This window comes from Thalassophryne amazonica, chromosome 15, assembly GCF_902500255.1.
Source record: "Thalassophryne amazonica chromosome 15, fThaAma1.1, whole genome shotgun sequence".
In the NCBI taxonomy this organism is placed as follows: Eukaryota; Metazoa; Chordata; class Actinopteri; order Batrachoidiformes; family Batrachoididae; genus Thalassophryne; species Thalassophryne amazonica.
This window is the reverse complement of record NC_047117.1, coordinates 84498994-84523146: the sequence shown is the minus strand read 5'-3', so window position 1 is coordinate 84523146 and position 24153 is coordinate 84498994. Positions and strand designations below refer to the sequence as shown.

The following is a 24153-nucleotide window of genomic DNA, read 5'->3' as shown; positions in this document are numbered from 1 at the left end:
GAATTGCCAGGAACTCGACCTTGTGACGTTTGGTTGTGAGACGCTGAGGACCGCGCCAGGGTTTGACACATCGTGCCTGTGAAGGAGGACGGGTGAGGGACACATGCTGTCAGCACACATCAGAGGTGATTATCGTCTGAATAATCATTAATAGTAATTTGGCATTTTGTTACGCAGTATATTTGAACATGGATGAGAATTGTGCAGTTTGCTTCTCACTGCCGTGGCGTACGGATTGATGATCCTCCACCTGTTGTGAGAAGCTGCTCATTTACATAAGGCTTAAATTCAGACCTGAATGTGTTGCTGATAGTGTGTGCCTCTGAAGGATATTTGTTGTAGCTCTGTTGACTTACCTCACCTTTTCCGTCCTTCACAGAGTCAGTTTGTCGTATCCACCTGGGGGGTGTTTGGCGGTGAATCTGAGTCCAGAAGTGCCGGGCTTTGATCCATTTGGGTGCTGGAGAGCGTGCCGTCCTTCACCTTGCCAAGACAGCTGACTATTTATGTTGTACACGAATTATTGCACATGAGGGGGAATAAATTTGTTTCTTGGAACCGCTTTCTGGTTATTTAGCGCTGGGCCATTGTCAGATGCTGGTTCGGTTCTCTGACCCGCGTCAGCACATAACAGTGCGCATGCGTGAGTTTTTCCACGCCTGTCGGTGACGTCATTCACCTGTGAGCACTCCTTGTGGGAGGAGTCGTCCAGCCCCTCGTCGGAATTCCTTTGTCTGAGAGGTTGCTGAGAGACTGGCGCTTTGTTTGATCAAAATTTTTTCTAAACCTGTGAGGCACATCGAAGTGGACACGGTTCGAAAAATTAAGCTTGTTTTCGGTGAAAATTTTAACGGCTGATGAGAGATTTTGAGGTGATACTGTCGCTTTAAGGACTTCCCACGGTGCAAGACGTCACGCAGCGGTCCCAGGCGCCATCGTCAGCCTGTTTCAAGCTGAAAACCTCCACATTTCAGGCTCTATTGATCCAGGACGTCGTGAGAGAACAGAGAAGTTTCAGAAGAAGTCGGTTTCAGCATTTTATCCGGATATTCCACTGTTAAAGGAGATTTTTTTAATGAAAGATGTGCGGACGGGTCCGCGCGTCGGGACGCAGCCGGCGCGGTGCGGCGGCACAGGAAAAACACCTCCGTGTTGATAACCATTTGTAAAATCCAGGCGGCTTTTGATGGCTTTCAGTGGAGTGAGTATATGAGAAATTGTTTAACAGCTGGACATGTTCCAACTTGTCCTTAAGGCTTCCAACAGAGGTGTTTTTCCTGTGGCGGAGCGTCGCAGTGGCTGAATGACGTCACCGACAGGCGTGGAAAAACTCACGCATGCGCACGAGGGTTCAAGCATGTCTGACGTAAAAACATATGAATGAAATCCATATAGTTTTTGGAAAAAATAAAAAGGACCTATACTTTATTGACAGACCTCATGTATATATATATATATATATATATATATATATATATATATATATATATATATATATATATATATACACACTGTAAAAAAACAGTTGTTTTTACAGGAAAATGCTGGCAGCTGTGGTTACCAGGGAATTCCTGTAAAAAATACAGCAGCACAGTAGATAACTTTACAGACATAATATGTAAATGGATTTACATAATCAATTACATAATAAATAATGTAAATTTATGTAAACGTGTGTGTGTGTGTGTGTGTGTGTGTGTGTGTGTGTGTGTGTGTGTGTGTGTGTGTGTGTGTGTGTGTGTCATATCTACACTGTAAAAAAAGTCTGTGAAAATAATGTGGAAATCCTGTAAAATCATGACATATAAAACAATGGAGTAGTGTTTAATTGACAACAATAAATTGTAAAATGTGGAACGAAATTGAACTGTGAATTTAATAGTACAAATATGTTCTAATAATCATATACAATTGTAGAATTTACAAAATAGTCCATTTATAATTGACTGTCGTTTAAACACAGAAAAACAGTAATATCAAAAACTGTACAATACAGTTAAAATTACATGATCCTCTTAAAATAATGTTTTTTTCTGTTCATCTGAATTTTAGTATTGTTTTAGACTTTAAAGATAAGAATTTTCACAAATATAGTAAAATACTGTAAAATAAGGGTTTGAAAAAGATGTGATGTGTCTGTTTAAACTACATTTTGAGGCTATTTAAAGATAAGGTGACCGTTTTGCAGAGATTTCATCTTCTAAATAGACAATTAAAATCTTATCTGTTCCATATATTTGAATTGAAAAAATAAAGGACAGATTAATTTTACATTGTAATAATTAGTTAAGACATAGATAGATAGATAGATAGATAGATAGATAGATAGATAGATAGATAGATAGATAGATAGATAGATAGATAGATAGATAGATAGATAGATAGATAGATAGATAGATAGATAGATAGATAGATAGATAGATAGATAGATAGATAGATAGATAGATAGATAGATAGATAGATAGATAGATAGATAGATAGATAGATAGATAACAATGACTGCATTTGTTAGTAGGTAACATACTTTTAAACATGAGAGTAACAAAATTTCATCTATGTTAATATAATTGTAATGTTATACCAAAAATAATGTTTCTATCTGAATTTCAAACTGGAGGTGCTCGTTCTCATCAAGTTTTCATCAAGTGGAATGATTGTGTTCTCTCAGGCCAAGTGGTTATTGCACTTCATTTCAGTGCAGAAGGTTCCCGGTTCAAACCCCACCCCTACCATGTCATGTAATTTTGCGTCAGGAAGGGCATCCAGTGTAAAACTTGTAACAAATCAACATGCAGACCCACCTTGGAGCCAAGTGAGCCTTGCGCCACACACAGCAAACGTACAGCCACTGCAGGCTGAACACACATGATTGCTGCCGGCTAACGTGTCTTCACCCAATTCCAATGTAATTGCTCATTGTTCATTCCAAAACAGAAAACAATTTGCATTGTATTTTAATTTTAGCCTGTAACTGTAGCCTGACATCAAAATGACTGAGCAGCAAAATCCACATTTCAGGAGAAATTATTTATTTGAAGATGCCATAATAAAATAAACACTAAAGGCATCAGTAAAATGAAAGTAAAAGCTGCATATTACCCACCACATTCACAAATTACATTCATGTTTTGTGCTTCACAATGTATTCCAACATCACAAATATTTTAATCCTCTGGGGCCGACGCCGTCGTATATGACAGCTAAGACCAAACTTTACTAAATTATAAATAACTTTTTAATGATATGAGATAGAAACTTACTTTGTTTTTTGCTGAAAAGTTAACTCTGCAGACTTTCAAGCCAGCCATCGGCCATCTTTGTACTCCTCATAGAAGCTGTGTGATGATGTGCACAATGTGAGTGTCCAATCGGAATTGGTTCACCGTCACATGGTTTTCCAAAATCCAATTGTAGGGCAGATTTACCTCGTGTGAAAAGCCAAAGATCGTTTTCAGGAGTGATATGTTACTAGTTGGGGTTCAAATCCCGACCTGACTGGAAAATCATTAAGGGCCCTTGGGCAAGGCCTTTAATCCCCTATTGCTCCCGGTGTGTAGTGACCGCCTTGTATGGCAGCACCCTGACATCGGGGTGCATGTGAGGCATAATTGTAAAGTGCTTTGAGCGTCTGATGCAGATGGAAAAGCGCTATATAAATGCAGTCCATTTACCATTTACCATTTACTAGTTGGCCCGTTTGAATAGCCCCCTGGGTGCTCCAATGAGTACATACAGTAGTGTTTAGAATAATAGTAGCGCTATGTGACTAAAAAGATTAATCCAGGTTTTGAGTATATTTCTTATTGTTACATGGGAAACAAGGTACCAGTAGATTCAGTAGATTCTCACAAATCCAACAAGACCAAGCATTCATGATATGCACACTCTTAAGGCTATGAAATTGGGCTATTTGTAAAAAAACAAGTAGAAAAGGGGATGTTCACAATAATAGTAGCATCTGCTGTTGACGCTACAAACTCAAAACTATTATGTTCAAACTGCTTTTTTAGCAATCCTGTGTTGTATGGCTGGGGGGGCCTGGCTGCCTTTTTGTTTCTGTCTTTTGGTTTTCCTTCCAGGTGGCTTGCATTTGGGACTGAGTGGCTGTGTTGCTGAGGTTATCAGGACCTCACCCTGATCACCTGCGGTTCGTCAGGACTCACAGCTGTGGTGCATCTATATGGATTGGAACATGGTGGCATTTAAGACTGGAGTATACAGTGTGTATTTGCCAGAGACTCGACCTTGTGACCAGACGGGTGAGATCTTCGTCTCGGGAGCCATCTCATCATCAGTGGATGCAGAGAACGTCCAGGGTTTGATGCACGGTCTGTGAAAGAGGAGGGGGTGAGGTCTCACGCTCATCAGCACACTTCCTGAGGTACGTTAGATTTTGTGACTAACGTTTATACAGTCAGTAAATGTGGTGTCCCTCACACCTTATTATATTGAGCTGTACGTTAGTCATGTATCGGCTTCCACTGCAGTGGAGTTTTGTGAACTGGATGTTCCATGCCTGCAGGTTGGGAAGCTGATTAGTAATTAAGCCAGGAAGTGTTTGCTGTTTATGTACACCTTTGAGTGGTCTCTCTGTGTGTAGAGTGTGGACTCACATAATGGTTCCTTCTTTCACAGACTCGGTTTGTTGCGGCCACCTGGGGGGTGTCGGCGGGGTCCTTGGGTCCGAACGGCTTCTGGCTCCGGACTGTTAGCGCTGCTGGGAGCGCACCGTCTCACCACCACGCCAGACCGCACACTCTTTTGTTGTTTTGTATCACATCACTGTTATGTATTAAATTCAGTTAGCCTTTGTACCGTGCTCTGCTTATTTCATACTGGGTCCTTCAAACGCTGGTCGGTTCTCCGGGCTGCGTCTGACACATAACATCCTGTGAATCACTAAACTAGTATTTAGTTGTATAACCACAGTTTTTCATGATTTCTTCACATCTGCGAGGCATTAATTTTGTTGGTTTGGAACCAAGAGTTTGCTCATTTACTAGTGTGCTTGGGGTCATTGTCTTGTTGAAACACCCATTTCAAGGGCATGTCCTCTTCAGCATAAGGCAACATGACCTCTTCAAGTATTCTGACATATCCAAACTGATCCATGATACCTGGTATGCGATATATAGGCACAACAACATAGTAGGAGAAACATGCCCATATCATGATGCTTGCACCACCATGCTTCACTGTCTTCACTGTAAACTGTGGCTTGAATTCAGAGTTTGGGGGTCGTCTCACAAACTGTCTGCGGCCCTTGGACCCAAAAAGAACAATTTTACTCTCATCAGTCCACAAAAATATTCCTCCATTTCTCTTTAGGCCAGTTGATGTGTTCTTTGGCAAATTGTAACCTCTTCTGCACATGTCTTTTATTTAACAGAGGGACTTTGCAGGGGATTCTTGCAAATAAATTAGCTTCACACAGGCGTCTTCTAACTGTCACAGCACTTACAGGTAACTCCAGACTGTGTTTGATCATCCTGGAGCTGATCAATGGGTGAGCCTTTGCCATTCTGGTTATTCTTCTATCCATTTTGATGGTTGTTTTCCATTTTCTTCCACGCGTCTCTGGTTTTTTGTCCATTTTAAAGCATTGGAGATCATTGTAGATGAACACCCTATAATTTTTTGCACCTGCATATAGGTTTTCCCCTCTCCAATCAACTTTTTAATCAAACTATGCTGTTCTTCTGTACAATGTCTTGAATGTCCCATTTTCCTCAGGCTTTCAAAGAGAAAAGCATGTTTAACAGGTGCTGGCTTCATCCTTAAATAGAGGACACCTGATTCACACCTGTTTGTTCCACAAAACTGACAAACTCACTGACTGAATGCCACACTACTATTATTGTGAACACCCCCTTTTCTACTTTTTTTACTAACAGCCCAATTTCATAGCCTTAAGAGTGTGCATATCATGAATGCTTGGTCTTGTTGGATTTGTGAGAATCTACTGAATCAACTAGTACCTTGTTTCCCATGTAACAATAAGAAATATACTCAAAACCTGGATTAATCTTTTTATTCACATAGCACTACTATTATTCTGAACACTACTGTACTATTTGTACATACTCAGTGTGCCCTGTGCCATTACGCACAGCGATCAGTGAAAGCAGAGAGCCTCTGATGACAATCTCACGTCCTCAAACAAAGAGTGCGTAACTATCAGGATTGCTCCACTAGTTTGCATGTGAATGTTACTGGATAACTCTGTTGCTTTCTCGAAGTAAAGCACTGTTTACCATATCAATGGACAACAAAACGCATAGACCATTTTGTATATATTGTTCAAAATGTGTATTTGTGTTTATTGTTTGAACCTTTTTGTTGTACAGTCTTTCACACAAGACCTCAAATTACCTTTATAAAGTGTCAAATAGTTGTTTATTATAGTTTGCTGTGTGTTTTAAATAAATGTGTGTGGAAAATTATTTTTTGCTTTATTTTTTCCTTATTTTTGATTGTAAACCTTTATTACACTTATAAAACACAACAAAAACATATACACTCAACAAAAATATAAACGCAACACTTTTGGTTTTGCTCCCATTTTGTATGAGATGAACCCAAAGATCTCAAACCTTTTCCACATACACAATATCACCATTTCCCTCAAATATTGTTCACAAACCAGTCTAAATCTGTGATAGTGAGCACTTCTCCTTTGCTGAGATAATCCATCCCACCTCACAGGTGTGCCATATCAAGATGCTGATTAGACACCATGATTAGTGCACAGGTGTGCCTTAGACTGCCCACAATAAAAGGCCACTCTGAAAGGTGCAGTTCTATCACACAACACAATGCCACAGATGTCGCAAGATTTGAGGGAGTGTGCAATTGGCATTCTAACAGCAGGAATGTCAACCAAAGCTGTTGCTCGTGTATTGAATGTTAATTTCTCTACCATAAGCCATCTCCAAAGGCGTTTCAGAGAATTTGGCAGTACATCCAACCAGCCTCACAACCGCAGACCACGTGTAACCACACCAGCCCAAGACCTCCACATCCAGCATGTTCACCTCCAAGATCATAAGAGACCAGCCACTCGGACAGCTGCTGAAACAATCGGTTTGCATAACCAAAGAATTTCTGCACAAACTGTCAGAAACCGTCTCAGGGAAGCTCATCTGCATGCTCGTCGTCCTCATCGGGGTCTCGACCTGACTCCAGTTCGTCGTCGTAACCGACTTGAGTGGGCAAATGCTCACATTCGCTGGCATTTGGCACATTGGAGAGGTATTCTCTTCACGGATGAATCCCGGTTCACACTGTTCAGGGCAGATGGTAGACAGCATGTGTGGTGTCGTGTGGGTGAGCGGTTTTCTGATGTCAATGTTGTGGATCGAGTGGCCCATGGTGGCGGTGGGGTTATGGCAGGCGTGGGCAATGAGGGCCGAGACACTGCAGGGTTTCCTTGCAACCAATCACCTCACCAGGTGGGTTGCTGATGAGCTTCTCCCTGCACATAAACACCTGGTCATCAATGAAATCACCTGCTGAGACACCTGAACATTAATGATATCACCTGCGAAGGTGACTGATAGCAAGGAAAACCTGCAATGTCTTGGCCCTTTATGGCACATGATTGCCCACCCCTGGGTTATGGTATGGGCAGGCGTCTGTTATGGATGAAGAACACAGGTGCATTTTATTGATGGCATTTTGAATGCACAGAGATACCGTGACAAGATCCTGAGGCCCATTGTTGTGCCATACATCCAAGAACATCACCTCATGTTGCAGCAGGATAATGCACGGCCCCATGTTGCAAGGATCTGTACACAATTCTTGGAAGCTGAAAATGTCCCAGTTCTTGCATGGCCGGCATACTCACCGGACATGTCACCCATTGAGCATGTTTGGGATGCTCTGGACCGGCGTATACGACAGCGTGTACCAGTTCCTGCCAATATCCAGCAACTTTGCACAGCCATTGAAGAGGAGTGGACCAACATTCCACAGGCCACAATTGACAACCTGATCAACTCTATGCGAAGGAGATGTGTTGCACTGCATGAGGCAAATGGTGGTCACACCAGATACTGACTGGTATCCCCCCCCAATAAAACAGAACTGCAACTTTCAGAGTGGCCTTTTATTGTGGACAGTCTAAGGCACACCTGTGCACTAATCATGGTGTCTAATCAGCATCTTGATATGGCACACCTGTGAGATGGGATGGATTATCTCAGCAAAGGAGAAGTGCTCACTATCACAGATTTAGACTGGTTTGTGAACAATATTTGAGGGAAATGGTGATATTGTGTACGTGGAAAAAGTTTTAGATCTTTGAGTTCATCTCATACAAAATGGGAGCAAAACCAAAAGTGTTGCGTTTATATTTTTGTTGAGTGTATATTTTGAAATCACAGGTTGTCCTGAAAAAAAAGAGACATAAAACTTGATTGTGGGATGCAGGGAGAGCTGTTAACAGCAATAATAAAACATTTATGCCAGGCGAGTGAACTGTCCAAAAAATGCCCTCAGACCCCAGAGGGTTAAAGATGTTTAAGAATTTCCTGATCGCCCACAACACCCAAAAATGGTTATCCACGATTTTCTTTTTCTTTTATTTTCCACCAAAAACTTATACAATAAAAAAATAGCAATGGGAGACAGTCTTTAGAGATATCAGAGGTTTGCATCCAGTAAAGGTTGGGCTTAAGCTCCTGTGTTAAAGGTTAAAGTATGATGTGCTTGATCCTGGATGTGCTTGATCCTAACCCTAACCCTAATCCTCAGTTTAAATCTCCATCAGACCAGTAAAATAACTAAAGACTTTTGGGCAAATGCTCCAGATGTGCAGCTGAGTGCCTGCATGCTGACATGGGTAATAAGAGACATCACTGAAAAATGCTTTGTGCCTCTCACTATAGAAATGCAGCCCATTCATGTAAGTTAATAATATAGTCCTTTTGACTTCACTAATGCCCCCCCACCCCACAGAGGTCAGACTCTGAGTTCTCGTGGTGCATAGAACACTAGGCCCTGTTTCATTTAAAGGATCAAACATCATCATGTCTCACGTGATCATTTTCAGGTTGGTCTTTGGTGATAGTCCACAGCTCGCCAGCCGCTCCTGGATGTGCAGTGCAGCAAGTCGTAGTGCGGTGTTACACCTCATCTCTACTGCAAAACGCTCCTGCAGCACATCATTCACCCCCTAACAACAAAACAAACACAATGAGCAAAACAAGCTGCTGTCACCAGAAAATGTTTAATGATGTTTCACTCGAGCAAAAAAAAATTGTGTTACCAACAGCCTGCTGTCAGATAATCCATATTATAATAGCCAAGTCACCTCTATGTGCGTGATTGTGTATGATTATGTATTTTGGGTTAAGCATGAATGCCGCGAAAATATAAAGTTGATAGGACCAATATTTTTGGAGAAATTAGCAATTTTAGCTAACCAATAAACAATGGATGCTGTGCTGCAATGCACCATGGAATTTTGGGACTTTGAGGTTTTAATTGTTGTTATTGTGGTTTATGTTAGTTTAACAGTGTTGTTAGTGTTATTAATTTAGTGTGTCTTGTAGCTCAATTGGTTTTTTGAGTTTAGATAAGTGTCATGTTGCTGTTACCATGAGTGACTTAAGTTTCATGTTGGTACCGAGTGAAATGTTTAGTGACTTTGTCTTCAGCCACTGTCTTTGTTTGTCAAATTAAAGTCACCTGGTTACAGCATCTGCGTGTGCGTGTGTGCAACTTTGATTAGGGACAAACAGAGCACAGCTGACATTTACTGTTTAGCATGCTTATGTATTTTGGGTCAAGGATGAATGGCATCAAAATTATACACTGATAGGACTAATAGTTTTACAGTGAAAATGGAAATATGTGAAAACACTTATTTCCATTATGGTCTATTTAAAAATCAAATGACAAAATAGAAGTAATAATATGTAAAATAAAAATAATAATAATTATAATAATAATAGGATGTGTATTTGATAATAAAAACCTAAACAATTTATAAATACATTAAGATAGTAAATTTACATTCAATATTACGTAATTAAAAGGAAATTAAAAGGTTGAGTTTCTCTTCTAAGCAGGAAATGGTACCCACTGGGAATATTTTATCATATTTAATAAACATTTATTCAATGATAAATTGAAATTTTCTTGATGAGCATCACATAACTTAGACAATGTTGGAAAGGAAACATTTCTAATTGTAATTGTGTTATTGTGTGTGTGTGTGTGTGTGTGTGATATACCGTTTGCAATGATTAATCAACTATTAAATTAATCAATAACTATTTTTGATTATTGATTGAATTGATTATTCATTTTGAGTATTTTTTTTAAGAAATATCAAAATATTATGATTTCAGTTTCTTAAAGGAAAATAGTTTTTGGTTTATTTTACAAGCTGCTTTACTCCTACCTGACAGTAAAGTGAATATCTTTGGGTTGTGAATAAAACAAGACTTTTGAAGGCATCGTCTTGGGTTCTGGATAACATGGAAAATGTGTCTACAAAGGTCCTAAGATTAATCTGAATCATCTTCATATGTTATCATTTGTTCCTTCTGTACAATATTTACCGAATTTGATTTCTTTGTGATTTGTGGCTCGTTAATGAGCAGCTTATTACGACTCTGCACCTGATTCTCTTCACTTTTCTGCTCCACGTGGGATTTCATGTACCTCAGGTTACTTTCAAACAAGGTATGTATTTTTAGGTTTTGTTGATGGAGAAGTTTAACAGTTACACAACAGTCACTTTGAAAAACAACCTGTGCTTCAGTTGAGCAGGACTTTATAAAAACTGGGTGAGGATGGTCATAGAGTTTATACAATAATTTGACCACAGATACACAACTATACCTGCAGGTAGAGGTACTCGAAGGCAACAGGATCCTCCAGCAGCATGTGCTGAGGTTCTTTGGGCATAAAACAAACACGAAACAAACATCTGTAGTCATGAGACTCTTTCTTCTCGACTACCTGGAATTAGACGAGAAAAACAAGATGATGTGGAGTACCCCAAATACATAAATGTCTTCCTCATCAGCTGTAGATAGGTTGCATGCGTACTGCGTGCGCAGTTGTCGAGACGTGTAAAACGTGTTGTTGGGGTGCATGTCTGCGTGTTTACCTGCTGTATGTTCTCCTCGTCGTGTAGCAGCAAGAGTTTAGTCACGCTGTGCTGGTGCTCCAGGACCAAGGCGAAGTGTTCAATACGACTCAGAGAAAGTTTTTCCTTCAGCGTCATCACAAGGTCCTGCAACATTGGAAAAGTTAGAGTTTGAACATATTTTCTAGCACCAGGACACGCATGTTGAGTCCAGGTCAGAGGATTATTTTTATAATGATCACACACAGATGATTTTTGTTTTTACTGTCCATCTCTTGGCCAAATTTTCTCTCAAACCTGAACAGCCATATATACAATTTTTTTCAAAAAGTCACTTTAGAAGAATATTCAAAAATCTTTGTAAAACATCTTTCTTTTATAGTGTATTTTACTGTGGAATAAAATAACTACCACTGTTTATTTAAACAGGCACATTTTAAGACAAATTTAAAAAATAAAACCCTATTTAAATTTTTATCTGTGGAACCATTTTGATGCTGATTATGAGAATTTTTTTTCCATCTTTTGATTATACTGCTGAGTCCAATATTTCTTTCTGCATTATTAGTATTATTATTAGTTATTATTATTATTTCTTTATGTTTTTGGTTTTTTTTTTTTGGCCAGACTGTGTTGTATAAATGTAATTTGTAATTATCTTGTAGCTTGTCCACCATTTAAGGTTCTTTTCAACTTTCAACTATGTTTCTTATCTTTTTCTCTTTAATATCCAAGCAGTTAATGGGGATCCAAATAAATAAACAAACAAATAAATAAATACATTTGTTTCCAAATTTATTGGTTTTTTTTTTCAAGTATCACTTTGAAAACAAGTGTTTTAATTAACATTTTAAGTGTAATTGTTGGTAAATAGGTAAAGTCTGTCCAAATGTTTGACTGCTACTGTATAACTCAGTCAGTCAATCAATCAATCAGTCAATCAGATCATGCCCACTTCATCTTCCTCCTCTTCAATCATCAATCAATGGTTAGTCTGATTGCATCATTCCATCATGGGCTGCACAGTGGCTTAGTGGTTAGAAGTGCTGTTTCACAGAAAGATGGCCATGGGTTTGAATCCCACCTGTAACCTTTCTATGTGGAGTTTGCATGTTCTCCATGTGTTTGCGTGGGTACCTTGCGGGTGCTCCAGCTTCCTCCCGCATCCAAAAACATGTATGTTAGGTGAAGTGGAAACTTTAAACTGTCCATAGGTGTGTGTGTTAGAGTGTGAATGTGTATGTTTGTCTATATGTGGCCCTGCGACAGACTGACACTCTGTCCAGGGTGTACCCCACCTCACAAACTATGCATGCTGGGATAAGCTCCAGTCCGCTGTGAGCCTTAACTGGAGTAAGCGGGTGTTGAAAATGGATGAATGAATCTTTCCATCATTTCTAGGAGTCTTAAACATTAAGATGCTACTTGGGACATGGACCTGCAAACGGTACTAATGTTGGCTGTCATGCAGCCACATCAGCTGCAATTGTCTTCATGTTCAGCAGCAGATCAACACCAACATGGATTTAAAAACCAGCCCTAATACGTCCCAAAGAAATCACAGAGACTGCTTCCATATCTGAAGCAATACGCACTCCATCGCAAACATGAAATTCAAATCATCAAGTTCTAGACCTCAGACAGAAAGTATTACTTCAAAGTACCTTGACTGTGGTATTTGGTTCAAATTTGAAGGCTTTGGTCTGCCCATTCTCCAGATAAACCTTCAGAACATTTGGCAGGAAGAGCAGCGAGTTACCCTGGACGACATACAAAAAGTCAGTGGTCAATGAAAGTGTTCAATGATACAAAAAAACCCTCCTGGTTCAAACTTGTGGGCAGATGAGGTCATGTGAAACGTCCCCGAGAGTCATTAGATGAGCAGTTTGTCTCAAATAGAAAATGAGGTCTGTCACAAGAGCAGAAAGTTGATTATTGAGGATTTTAAGTGTGATTACACTAAACAACCATTTGATGGCAGCACAGCCATGAGAGTGGAAGGAGTGGGAAGCCTCAGGGCTCAGCACAGAGGAAGTCAAAGTCCACGTGGAAACACGGAGGTGATGACATCACATCAACATACACTAAATACAGCTACAGTTTGGATTACTGAAGAACCACTACTTTTGATAATTCTAGTGGATTTTTTTTCTGCTACACAGGTTATAAGACACTGCCTGAACACAAAGCCACTCCACACCCTACAAATTAAAGGACTACTTTAAGGACACGCTTTGTGTTGTCACAATAGAAGTCTGTTTCAACAAAGGACTGTGGGAACAGAGTTCTTCAAATTATTTTAGAATTAGTTGTACAAACACAGAAAGGTACAGAACCTCCTTTTATCATCAAAGTTTTGCAAAACAGTTTGTCAGATACTGTTTATCTAAACACTGCTTTCACTGAATTTATATTTACACTGAAATAGTGTGAAAATGTTTTGGGAACAGATGTTTTTACTTAATTTCCAAAATAAAGGTAAATAAAGCTAGGCTTCCTTTATAGAAATAAGTCATGTTTTTCCTTACGTGCTCAGAAGCTCTTGATAAGTGCTACCTTCTTGCCCTTACTGGACTACGCCGATGTCATGTACAGTAGTGTTCAGAATAATAGTAGTGCTATGTGACTAAAAAGATTAATCCAGGTTTTGAGTATATTTCTTATTGTTACATGGGAAACAAGGTACCAGTAGATTCAGTAGATTCTGACAAATCCAACAAGACCAAGCATTCATGATATGCACATCTTAAGACTATGAAATTGGGCTATTAGTAAAAAAAAAAAGTAGAAAAGGGGGTGTTCACAATAATAGTAGTGTGGCATTCAGTCAGTGAGTTTGTCAGTTTTGTGGAACAAACAGGTGTGAATCAGGTGTCCCCTATTTAAGGATGAAGCCAGCACCTGTTGAACATGCTTTTCTCTTTGAAAGCCTGAGGAAAATGGGACGTTCATGACATTGTTCAGAAGAACAGCGTAGTTTGATTAAAACGTTGATTGGAGAGGGGGAAACTTATACGCAGGTGCAAAAACGTATAGGCTGTTCATCTACAATGATCTCCAATGCTTTAAAATGGCCAAAAAAAAAAAAAAAAAACAGAGACGCGTGGAAGAAAACGGAAAACAACCATCAAAATGGATAGAAGAATAACCAGAATGGCAAAGGCTCACCCATTGATCAGCTCCAGGATGATCAAACACAGTCTGGAGTTACCTGTAAGTGCTGTGACAGTTAGAAGACGCCTGTGTGAAGCTAATTTATTTGCAAGAATCCCCTGCAAAGTCACTCTGTTAAATAAAAGACATGTGCAGAAGAGGTTACAATTTGCCAAAGAACACATCAATTGGCCTAAAGAGAAATGGAGGAATATTTTGTGGACTGATGAGAGTAAAACTGTTCTTTTTGGGTCCAAGGGCCGCAGACAGTTTGTGAGACGACCCCCAAACTCTGAATTCAAGCCACAGTTCACAGTGAAGACAGTGAAGCATGGTGGTGCAAGCATCATGATATGGGCATGTTTCTCCTACTATGGTGTTGTGCCTATATATCGCATACCAGGTATCATGGATCAGTTTGGATATGTCAAAATACTTGAAGAGGTCATGCTGCCTTATGCTGAAGAGGACATGCCCTTGAAATGGGTGTTTCAACAAGACAATGACCCCAAGCACACTAGTAAAGGAGCAAAATCTTGGTTCCAAACCAACAAAATTAATGCTTCGCAGATGTAAAGAAATTATGAAAAACTGTGGTTATACAACTAAATACTAGTTTAGTGATTCATAGGATTGCTAAAAAAAGCAGTTTGAACATAATAGTTTTGAGTTTGTAGCATCAACAGCAGATGCTACTATTATTGTGAACATCCCCTTTTCTACTTTTTTTTTACTAATAGCCCAATTTCATAGCCTTAAGAGTGTGCATATCATGAATGCTTGGTCTTGTTGGATTTGTGAGAATCTATTGAATCTACTGGTACCTTGTTTCCCATGTAACAATAAGAAATATACTCAAAACCTGGATTAATGTTTTTAGTCACATAGCACTACTATTATTCTGAACACTACTGTATATATGAGCTTCAACCAGTTGTCCACAGTGCCTGACCCCACTGTATCATTGTGGCTTGAGATTCATCACTGGTTATAGCCACCTCACACACCACTGTGAGTTGTATGCTAATGCTGGCATGCCCTTTTTCTCAGTACGGCGATAAACACATTGGATGACTCTGGTTTACAAAAATCTTATTGGACTGGTTCCGATCTATTTATCCAGTTTACTTCGGAAATCTGAAAGCTATTACCCAATCCAATCCACTTTATTTATAAAGCACATTTAAACAGACTCGAGTCTCCAAAGTGCTGCACAGCAAAAGCATAGACACACAAAATAGTAATAATAACAATAATAACAGTAAAATAAATAAGATAAAATAATACATAAATAAATAAAACCATATAAAACAATAAATTTCAATAAAATAAACATAAAATAAGACACAAGGACCATACAACTCATGCGGTGTTAAAAGCCAAGGAATAAAAGTGAGCTTTAAGACGGGACTTAAAACACTCCACAGTGGGAGCAGATCAGACGTGTAGGGGCAGAGCGTTCCAGAGTCTGGGACTGACCACGGAGAAGGCTCTGTCCCCTCGAGTTTTAAGTCTTGTCCTAGGCCATGAGCTGGGACTGGCCCTCGGACCTCAGAGCTCATGCTGGAGTGTAAACCTGGAGGCAGTTGATGATATATTGCGGGGCCAGTCCATTCAGAGCTTTAAAAACAAACAAAAGTATCTTAAAATCAATTCTGAAACGTACAGGGAGCCAGTGCAGAGAACCCAAAATTGGGGTAATGTGCTCACGCTTTCTGGCCCCTGTTAAAAGTTGAGCCGCTGAATTCTGGACTAACTGCAGTCGGGAAAGTGCGTTATGGCTAATTCCGGAATAAAGTGCATTGCAGTAGTCTAAACGAGAAGAAATAAAAGCATGCATGACTTGTTCAAACAAATTAAAAGGGATAAAAGGTTTCACTTTTAATAAAAGACGAAGGTAAAAAAAAAGCTCGATTTTAAAACCGCGTTAACCTGTTTATCAAGTTTAAGATCGCTGTCTATGGTGACACCAAGGCTGGTGACTTTGGGACGCACAAAACTTTGGAGAGGTCCCAAGTCAAAGCGGGAATTGCCAAACAGAATTATTTCAGTTTTTCCCTTGTTAAGTTTTAAATAATTCTGTGCTAACCAAGCCTTGACATCACCGAGACAGTCGAGAAGGCACCAGTTATGCTGTGTATTATGCTGTGCTTCCGTGTACCTCGTGTTCGCACTGAAACGGGAAAGAAAGCTTTTAGTTTCTCTGCTCTCTCTGATTGTAATGTCCTCCAATCTGAATTGAAACTGTCTGGGTTTATTTCTTTGAATGCCTTCCACTCTATTTTAAGAGACTGCGAACGGAATTCTTTTGTACAGTGCCCATGTTTTTAAATTCTAATTTGTTTTTATCCTATACATTGTTACAATGACCAAGCTGATTGCTTTTTTCTGTATATTCCTTGTATTTTATTTGTTAATAATGTTCTCATGGTGATGTTGACTTGTCTATTATGATGTGTGATGCTGCCTTTCTTGGCCAGATCACCCTTGTAAAAGATGTTTAAATCTCAATGGGCTTTTATCTGGTTAAATAAAGATTATTTTTTATTATTATTATTTATTTTACAGCTGTGGTGTAATTTTGATATCTGCACCATTCATGGCTTGTAATTCTCCCATCATGTATTTACTTGATCTTCATTTAGAAGAACAGCAAGCGCAGCAGCTCCCCTCCCGCTCTCATATCCCCCTTTCTGTATCTTGTTCTAATGCTCACGGCCCTGTAATCACAGACATCAAGACTGTATGCTGAGGCAGATATCGATCGGTGTTTTCTCTCTGAATGGTAATGAGCACTTCAGCCTCTGTGGTTTTCCTCATCCGCCGGAAGGATGGGAACTCTAACCAGCCCGAGCTTCCGACAGTAAAACTGCAGGCAGCAGGGCAGAAAACTGACAGTATAAACAACTGCTAAACCTGTCAGAAAGCCCCGCTTAAACATCATTTGTTGCATAAAGTGGGAAAACCTTTTGCCTTACCATTATTTTGACATTTTCACTCATTTCATGATACCCAAGGAAGGGTGAGGCAAAATCTGAGCAAGAACATCTTAAATTTGCAGATCCAGGACCCCCCCCACAAACACACACACACACACACACACACACACACACACACACACACACACACACACACACACACACACACACACACACACACACACACACACACACTCTTACTTTATTTAACAATAAGGACATTTTAGAAGGGCAGCACAGTGACTTAGTGCTTCTCAGTGAGAAGGACCCAGGTTGGACTCCAATCTGTGTGGCGTTGGCATGTTCTCCCCATTTTGGCATGGGTTACATCTGGGCGTTCCAGCTTCCTACCACTTCCAAAAATATGGAGGTTAGGTGAATCGATGTCAAGTTACGTCAAGTCTTGGAGCATGTTGTGGTGCTGTATGTCACCACATCACCAGGGAACCCCTTGGGTCATGAATAGCAACCACAAAAAAACCCACTGGCATTCTCCAGCCACTGAGGTTCTCACACAACCATTCTGTAAGACAGGAAGCATCAAGACCCTAAATACTTGGACCTTAGTTCTCTTGCAAAGATGCCTGCATGGCCAAACAACTCTGTGCAGTGTCCTCATGACTTCATAAGCTCTTCCCAGGTGCCTCACATTTATAAGGCTGATGACCCAGTGATGTGAATGACCCTGCTGAGATAAAAGAACGTCTTTACAAGTTCGACACTTTCACCACATTCATATACACTGAGTCCAGGAAGTCATTAAAATCAATCAATCAATCAATCAATTTTTTTATATAGCGCCAAATCACAACAAACAGTTGCCCCAAGGCGCTTTATACTGTAAGGCAAGGCCATATAATAATTATGTAAAACCCCAACGGTCAAAACGACCCCCTGTGAGCAAGCACTTGGCTACAGTGGGAAGGAAAAACTCCCTTTTAACAGGAAGAAACCTCCAGCAGAACCAGGCTCAGGGAGGGGCAGTCTTCTGCTGGGACTGGTTGGGGCTGAGGGAGAGAACCAGGAAAAAGACATGCTGTGGAGGGGAGCAGAGATCGATCACTAATGATTAAATGCAGAGTGGTGCATACAGAGCAAAAAGAGAAAGAAACAGTGCATCATGGGAACCCCCCAGCAGTCTACGTCTATAGCAGCATAACTAAGGGATGGTTCAGGGTCACCTGATCCAGCCCTAACTATAAGCTTTAGCAAAAAGGAAAGTTTTAAGCCTAATCTTAAAAGTAGAGAGGGTGCCTGTCTCCCTGATCTAAATTGGGAGCTGGTTCCACAGGAGAGGAGCCTGAAAGCTGAAGGCTCTGCCTCCCATTCTACTCTTACAAACACTAGGAACTACAAGTAAGCCTGCAGTCTGAGAGCGAAGCGCTCTATTGGGGTGATATGGTACTACGAGGTCCCTAAGATAAGATGGGTCCTGATTATTCAAAACCTTATAAGTAAGAAGAAGAATTTTAAATTCTATTCTAGAATTAACAGGAAGCCAATGAAGAGAGGCCAATATGGGTGAGATATGCTCTCTCCTTCTAGTCCCCGTCAGTACTCTAGCTGCAGCATTTTGAATTAACTGAAGGCTTTTTAGGGAACATTTAGGACAACCTGATAATAATGAATTACAATAGTCCAGCCTAGAGGAAATAAATGCATGAATTAGTTTTTCAGCATCACTCTGAGACAAGACCTTTCTGATTTTAGAGATATTGCGTAAATGCAAAAAAGCAGTCCTACATATTTGTTTAATATGCGCTTTGAATGACATATCCTGATCAAAAATGACTCCAAGATTTCTCACAGTATTACTAGAGGTCAGGGTAATGCCATCCAGAGTAAGGATCTGGTTAGACACAATGTTTCTAAGATTTGTGGGGCCAAGTACAATATCTTCAGTGTTATCTGAATTTAAAAGCAGGAAATTAGAGGTCATCCATGTCTTTATGTCTGTAAGACAATCCTGCAGTTTAGCTAATTGGTGTGTGTCCTCTGGCTTCATGGATAGATAAAGCTGCGTATCATCTGCGTAACAATGAAAATTTAAGCAATACCGTCTAATAATACTGCCTAAGGGAAGCATGTATAAAGTGAATAAAATTGGTCCTAGCACAGAACCTTGTGGAACTCCATAATTAACTTTAGTCTGTGAAGAAGATTCCCCATTTACATGAACAAATTGTAATCTATTAGACAAATATGATTCAAACCACTGCAGCACAGTGCCTTTAATACCTAAGGCATGCTCTAATCTCTGTAATAAAATTTTATGGTCAACAGTATCAAAAGCAGCACTGAGGTCTAACAGAACAAGCACAGAGATAAGTCCACTGTCCGAGGCCATAAGAAGATCATTTGTAACCTTCACTAATGCTGTTTCTGTACTATGATGGATTCTAAAACCTGACTGAAACTCTTCAAATAGACCATTCCTCTGCAGATGATCAGTTAGCTGTTTTACAACTACCCTTTCAAGAATTTTTGAGAGAAAAGGAAGGTTGGAGATTGGCCTATAATTAGCTAAGATAGCTGGGTCAAGTGATGGCTTTTTAAGTAATGGTTTAATTACTGCCACCTTAAAAGCCTGTGGTACATAGCCAACTAACAAAGATAGATTGATCATATTTAAGATCGAAGCATTAAATAATGGTAGGGCTTCCTTGAGCAGCCTGGTAGGAATGGGGTCTAATAAACATGTTGATGGTTTGGATGAAGTAACTAATGAAAATAACTCAGAACAATCGGAGAGAAAGAGTCTAACCAAATACCGGCATCACTGAAAGCAGCCAAAGATAACGATACGTCTTTGGGATGGTTATGAGTAATTTTTTCTCTAATAGTTAAAATTTTGTTAGCAAAGAAAGTCATGAAGTCATTACTAGTTAAAGTTAATGGAATACTCAGCTCAATAGAGCTCTGACTCTTTGTCAGCCTGGCTACAGTGCTGAAAAGAAACCTGGGGTTGTTCTTATTTTCTTCAATTAGTGATGAGTAGAAAGATGTCCTAGCTTTACAGAGGGCTTTTTTATAGAGCAACAGACTCTTTTTCCAGGCTAAGTGAAGATCTTCTAAATTAGTGAGACGCCATTTCCTCTCCAACTTACGGGTTATCTGCTTTAAGCTACGAGTTTGTGAGTTATACCACGGAGTCAGGCACTTCTGATTTAAAGCTCTCTTTTTTAGAGGAGCTACAGCATCCAAAGTTGTCTTCAATGAGGATGTAAAACTATTGACGAGATACTCTATCTCACTTACAGAGTTTAGGTAGCTACTCTGCACTGTGTTGGTATATGGCATTAGAGAACATAAAGAAGGAATCATATCCTTAAACCTAGTTACAGCGCTTTCTGAAAGACTTCTAGTGTAATGAAACTTATTCCCCACTGCTGGGTAGTCCATCAGAGTAAATGTAAATGTTATTAAGAAATGATCAGACAGAAGGGAGTTTTCAGGGAATACTGTTAAGTCTTCTATTTCCATACCATAAGTCAGAACAAGATCTAAGATATGACTAAAGTGGTGGGTGGACTCATTTACTTTTTGAGCAAAGCCAATAGAGTCTAATAATAGATTAAATGCAGTGTTGAGGCTGTCATTCTCAGCATCTGTGTGGATGTTAAAATCGCCCACTATAATTATCTTATCTGAGCTAAGCACTAAGTCAGACAAAAGGTCTGAAAATTCACAGAGAAACTCACAGTAATGACCAGGTGGACGATAGATAATAACAAATAAAACTGGTTTTTGGGACTTCCAATTTGGATGGACAAGACTAAGAGTCAAGCTTTCAAATGAATTAAAGCTGTCTGGGTTTTTGATTAATTAATAAGCTGGAATGGAAGATTGCTGCTAATCCTCCGCCCCGACCCGTGCTACGAGCATTCTGACAGTTAGTGTGACTTGGGGGTGTTGACTCATTTAAACTAACATATTCATCCTGCTGTAACCAGGTTTCTGTAAGGCAGAATAAATCAATATGTTGATCAATTATTATATCATTTACCAACAGGGACTTAGAAGAGAGAGACCTAATGTTTAATAGACCACATTTAACTGTTTTAGTCTGTGGTGCAGTTGAAGGTGCTATATTATTTTTTTCTTTTTGAATTTTTATGCTTAAATAGATTTTTGCTGGTTATTGGTAGTCTGGGAGCAGGCACCGTCTCTACGGGGATGGGGTAATGAGGGGATGGCAGGGGGAGAGAAGCTGCAGAGAGGTGTGTAAGACTACAACTCTGCTTCCTGGTCCCAACCCTGGATAGTCACGGTTTGGAGGATTTAAGAAAATTGGCCAGATTTCTAGAAATGAGAGCTGCTCCATCCAAAGTGGGATGGATGCCGTCTCTCCTAACAAGACCAGGTTTTCCCCAGAAGCTTTGCCAATTATCTATGAAGCCCACCTCATTTTTTGGACACCACTCAGACAGCCAGCAATTCAAGGAGAACATGCAGCTAAACATGTCACTCCCGGTCTGATTGGGGAGGGGCCCAGAGAAAACTACAGAGTCCGACATTGTTTTTGCAAAGTTACACACCGATTTAATGTTAATTTTAGTGACCTCCGATTGGCGTAACCGGGTGTCATTACTGCCGACGTGAATTACAATCTTACCAAATTTACGCTTAGCCTTAGCCAGCAGTTTCAAATTTCCTTCAATGTCACCTGCTCTGGCCCCCGGAAGACAATTGACTATGGTTGCTGGTGTCGCTAACTTGACATTTCGCAAAACAGAGTCGCCAATAACCAGAGTTTGATCCTCGGCGGGTGTGTCGTCGAGTGGGGAAAAACGGTTAGAGATGTGAACGGGTTGGCGGTGTACACGGGGCTTCTGTTTAGGGCTACGCTAACCCTGTACAATCATAAACCGAGACATTCAGCTTCTCAAGTGCTGCAGTCAGGGTGTCCACCGATTTCGCAAAGATCACAACATCAAACATCAAGTCAATGTTGGGAAATTTTTCCTCTCCAACAAAAGCACATAAGTCACTGGTTTCCACAACCACACCCATCACCTAGTCCATGCAAGCATTGACCTAGTCACTTACCCAGTGTCTGCTGGTCCAACACCCCATGACACTGAATTCTTACTGTATGTAATTGAAAATGGGTGGACATTTTACACTATTTTGTTTATAACCCCAGAAACAATGAATAAATGTCAATAACAAGAACAGGGATACATGATCCAGGTGAAGACATTATACATACTGGAAAGACCCTACGTGATGTCACCCATAGTTTTTCTGAAGACCTGGTTTGACAATGAAATCAGCTGGGCCCAAATGTAGCCATCTTGACCGGCATTTTGGATCAACCAACCCATAAGTGAAGCCCAAACACACCCCATTTCCAAGTTACAAAACAAGCAAAAGCTAATAGGGTAACCTGAGTTCTGGAATTTTATTAACACATATTTTGTGATGACTGGGTGATGGTTTTCATAACGGGAGGTTTAGATGCAGGTATTAAAAATTATGACCGGGATATTGCCTCAGTAACGGTGGAGTAAGTTCACCAAACTCTCAATATCTGTTAATTTGTGCTAATGGTGTTAATATACCACTGAATTTCCACTCAGTGGAAATACTGGAGTACAGACTTCTTAGATGGTCCTTTTGTACAATTAGCTACAAGGCAAAACATATTATCTCAGATAATTGTAATAAAATGCTTATAAAGGACAAGCAGTCAATTTCACTGCTCGTGGTGCGCTGGATGCGGCTTGTCGACACAAACTAGCTGTCACTCAAATTTACTATGCTTAATTATTCAGAGCATTATGGCTGAAACTGATGAGTTATAATAAAATTCTTTTTTTTTTGTGCCAGCCTGTAAATATGTTTTGTTTTTTTGGTTTTTCTGTAAGACTGGGCAAATGAACATGGGGATCTATGGGGAGCAGTGTTGCCACAGTTACTTTGATAAAGTAATCCAATTACTGATTACTGATTACTCCTTGAAAAAGTAACTTAGTTACTTTACTGATTACTCAATTGGAAAATTAACTAAGTTAGATTACTAGTTACTTTTTTAGTTACTTTCCCCAGCTGCCGACAACAACCCTCTGCCACCTCAACATGACAATGATACCTGTTTTGCCAAAACTCACTTTATAGTCACCCTTTCTTGACTAAAATGAAAATAAATATTTGTTTTATAAAAAGTAAAATAAAGACCTCTTTCTTGACCTCATATTTAACTATTGACAGCACTGCAACAGTAAAACTTGCAGTTTCTAACCTACATTGTTTATAAATGTAACTATAAAATTCATTCTAACATTTAAATTATCTCTAAACATTTTACTTGTCGAAATTATTATTATTTTAAGTAGTATTAGTAGTTGTAGTTAAAAAAACAGCTTCAAAACTGGACCTTTAATCTAGGGGTGTTGTGGGGAGGGGAGCACATCCTTGCCCCACGCCCCCATTCCATCTGGATTCGCCCCTGCTTTGGCGTTTGAGCACAAAGAATGGATAACATTTATTTATGCAGAAAACATGACCAGATTTACAGGTAAGGAAGTTTTATTGTGTTTTCACATCATGTGGTCCTCAGAAAGAGAGTTTAGGTGCATTTGAGTGGAAAATGGTGTCAGTTGTTGATGCGTCGTGGAGGATCAGCTGTTTTTAGCAGCAAGCGGCTCAGCTCAGAATTCTAAATAAAGGAGAAAAAAAAGCACGAGTCGTAGCTGCTGCAAAAAAACGCGGATGAAAAGCTCACAGCTCGCTTAAAGTGGGCAGTTCAGTCGAACCCCGACCTCCTGCCCACGGACCAAGTTTAATGCTGCTATCGACCCACAATAATAATAGTAAATTAAATTAAATAGCAAAAATAATAGTAACGCACAGTGACTTGGAGAAGTAACTTTAATCTGATTACTGATTTGGAAAGATTAACGCGTTAGATTACTC

At 39.8% G+C, this 24153-nt stretch overlaps 1 protein-coding gene across 1 annotated transcript in view; it reads right to left on the bottom strand.

The window, feature by feature from the left end:
• Positions 1–24153, bottom strand: part of LOC117526562 (FERM and PDZ domain-containing protein 1) — a 101644-nt gene that overhangs the window by 21331 nt on the left and 56160 nt on the right. Inside the window, exons 9-12 of the mRNA XM_034188626.1 lie at positions 12769–12864; positions 11126–11251; positions 10855–10974; positions 9042–9178 (exon numbers count right to left, since the gene is read on the bottom strand). Coding sequence (XP_034044517.1) covers positions 9042–9178; positions 10855–10974; positions 11126–11251; positions 12769–12864 — 479 coding nt within the window. The remainder of the gene's footprint in view (positions 1–9041; positions 9179–10854; positions 10975–11125; positions 11252–12768; positions 12865–24153) is intronic.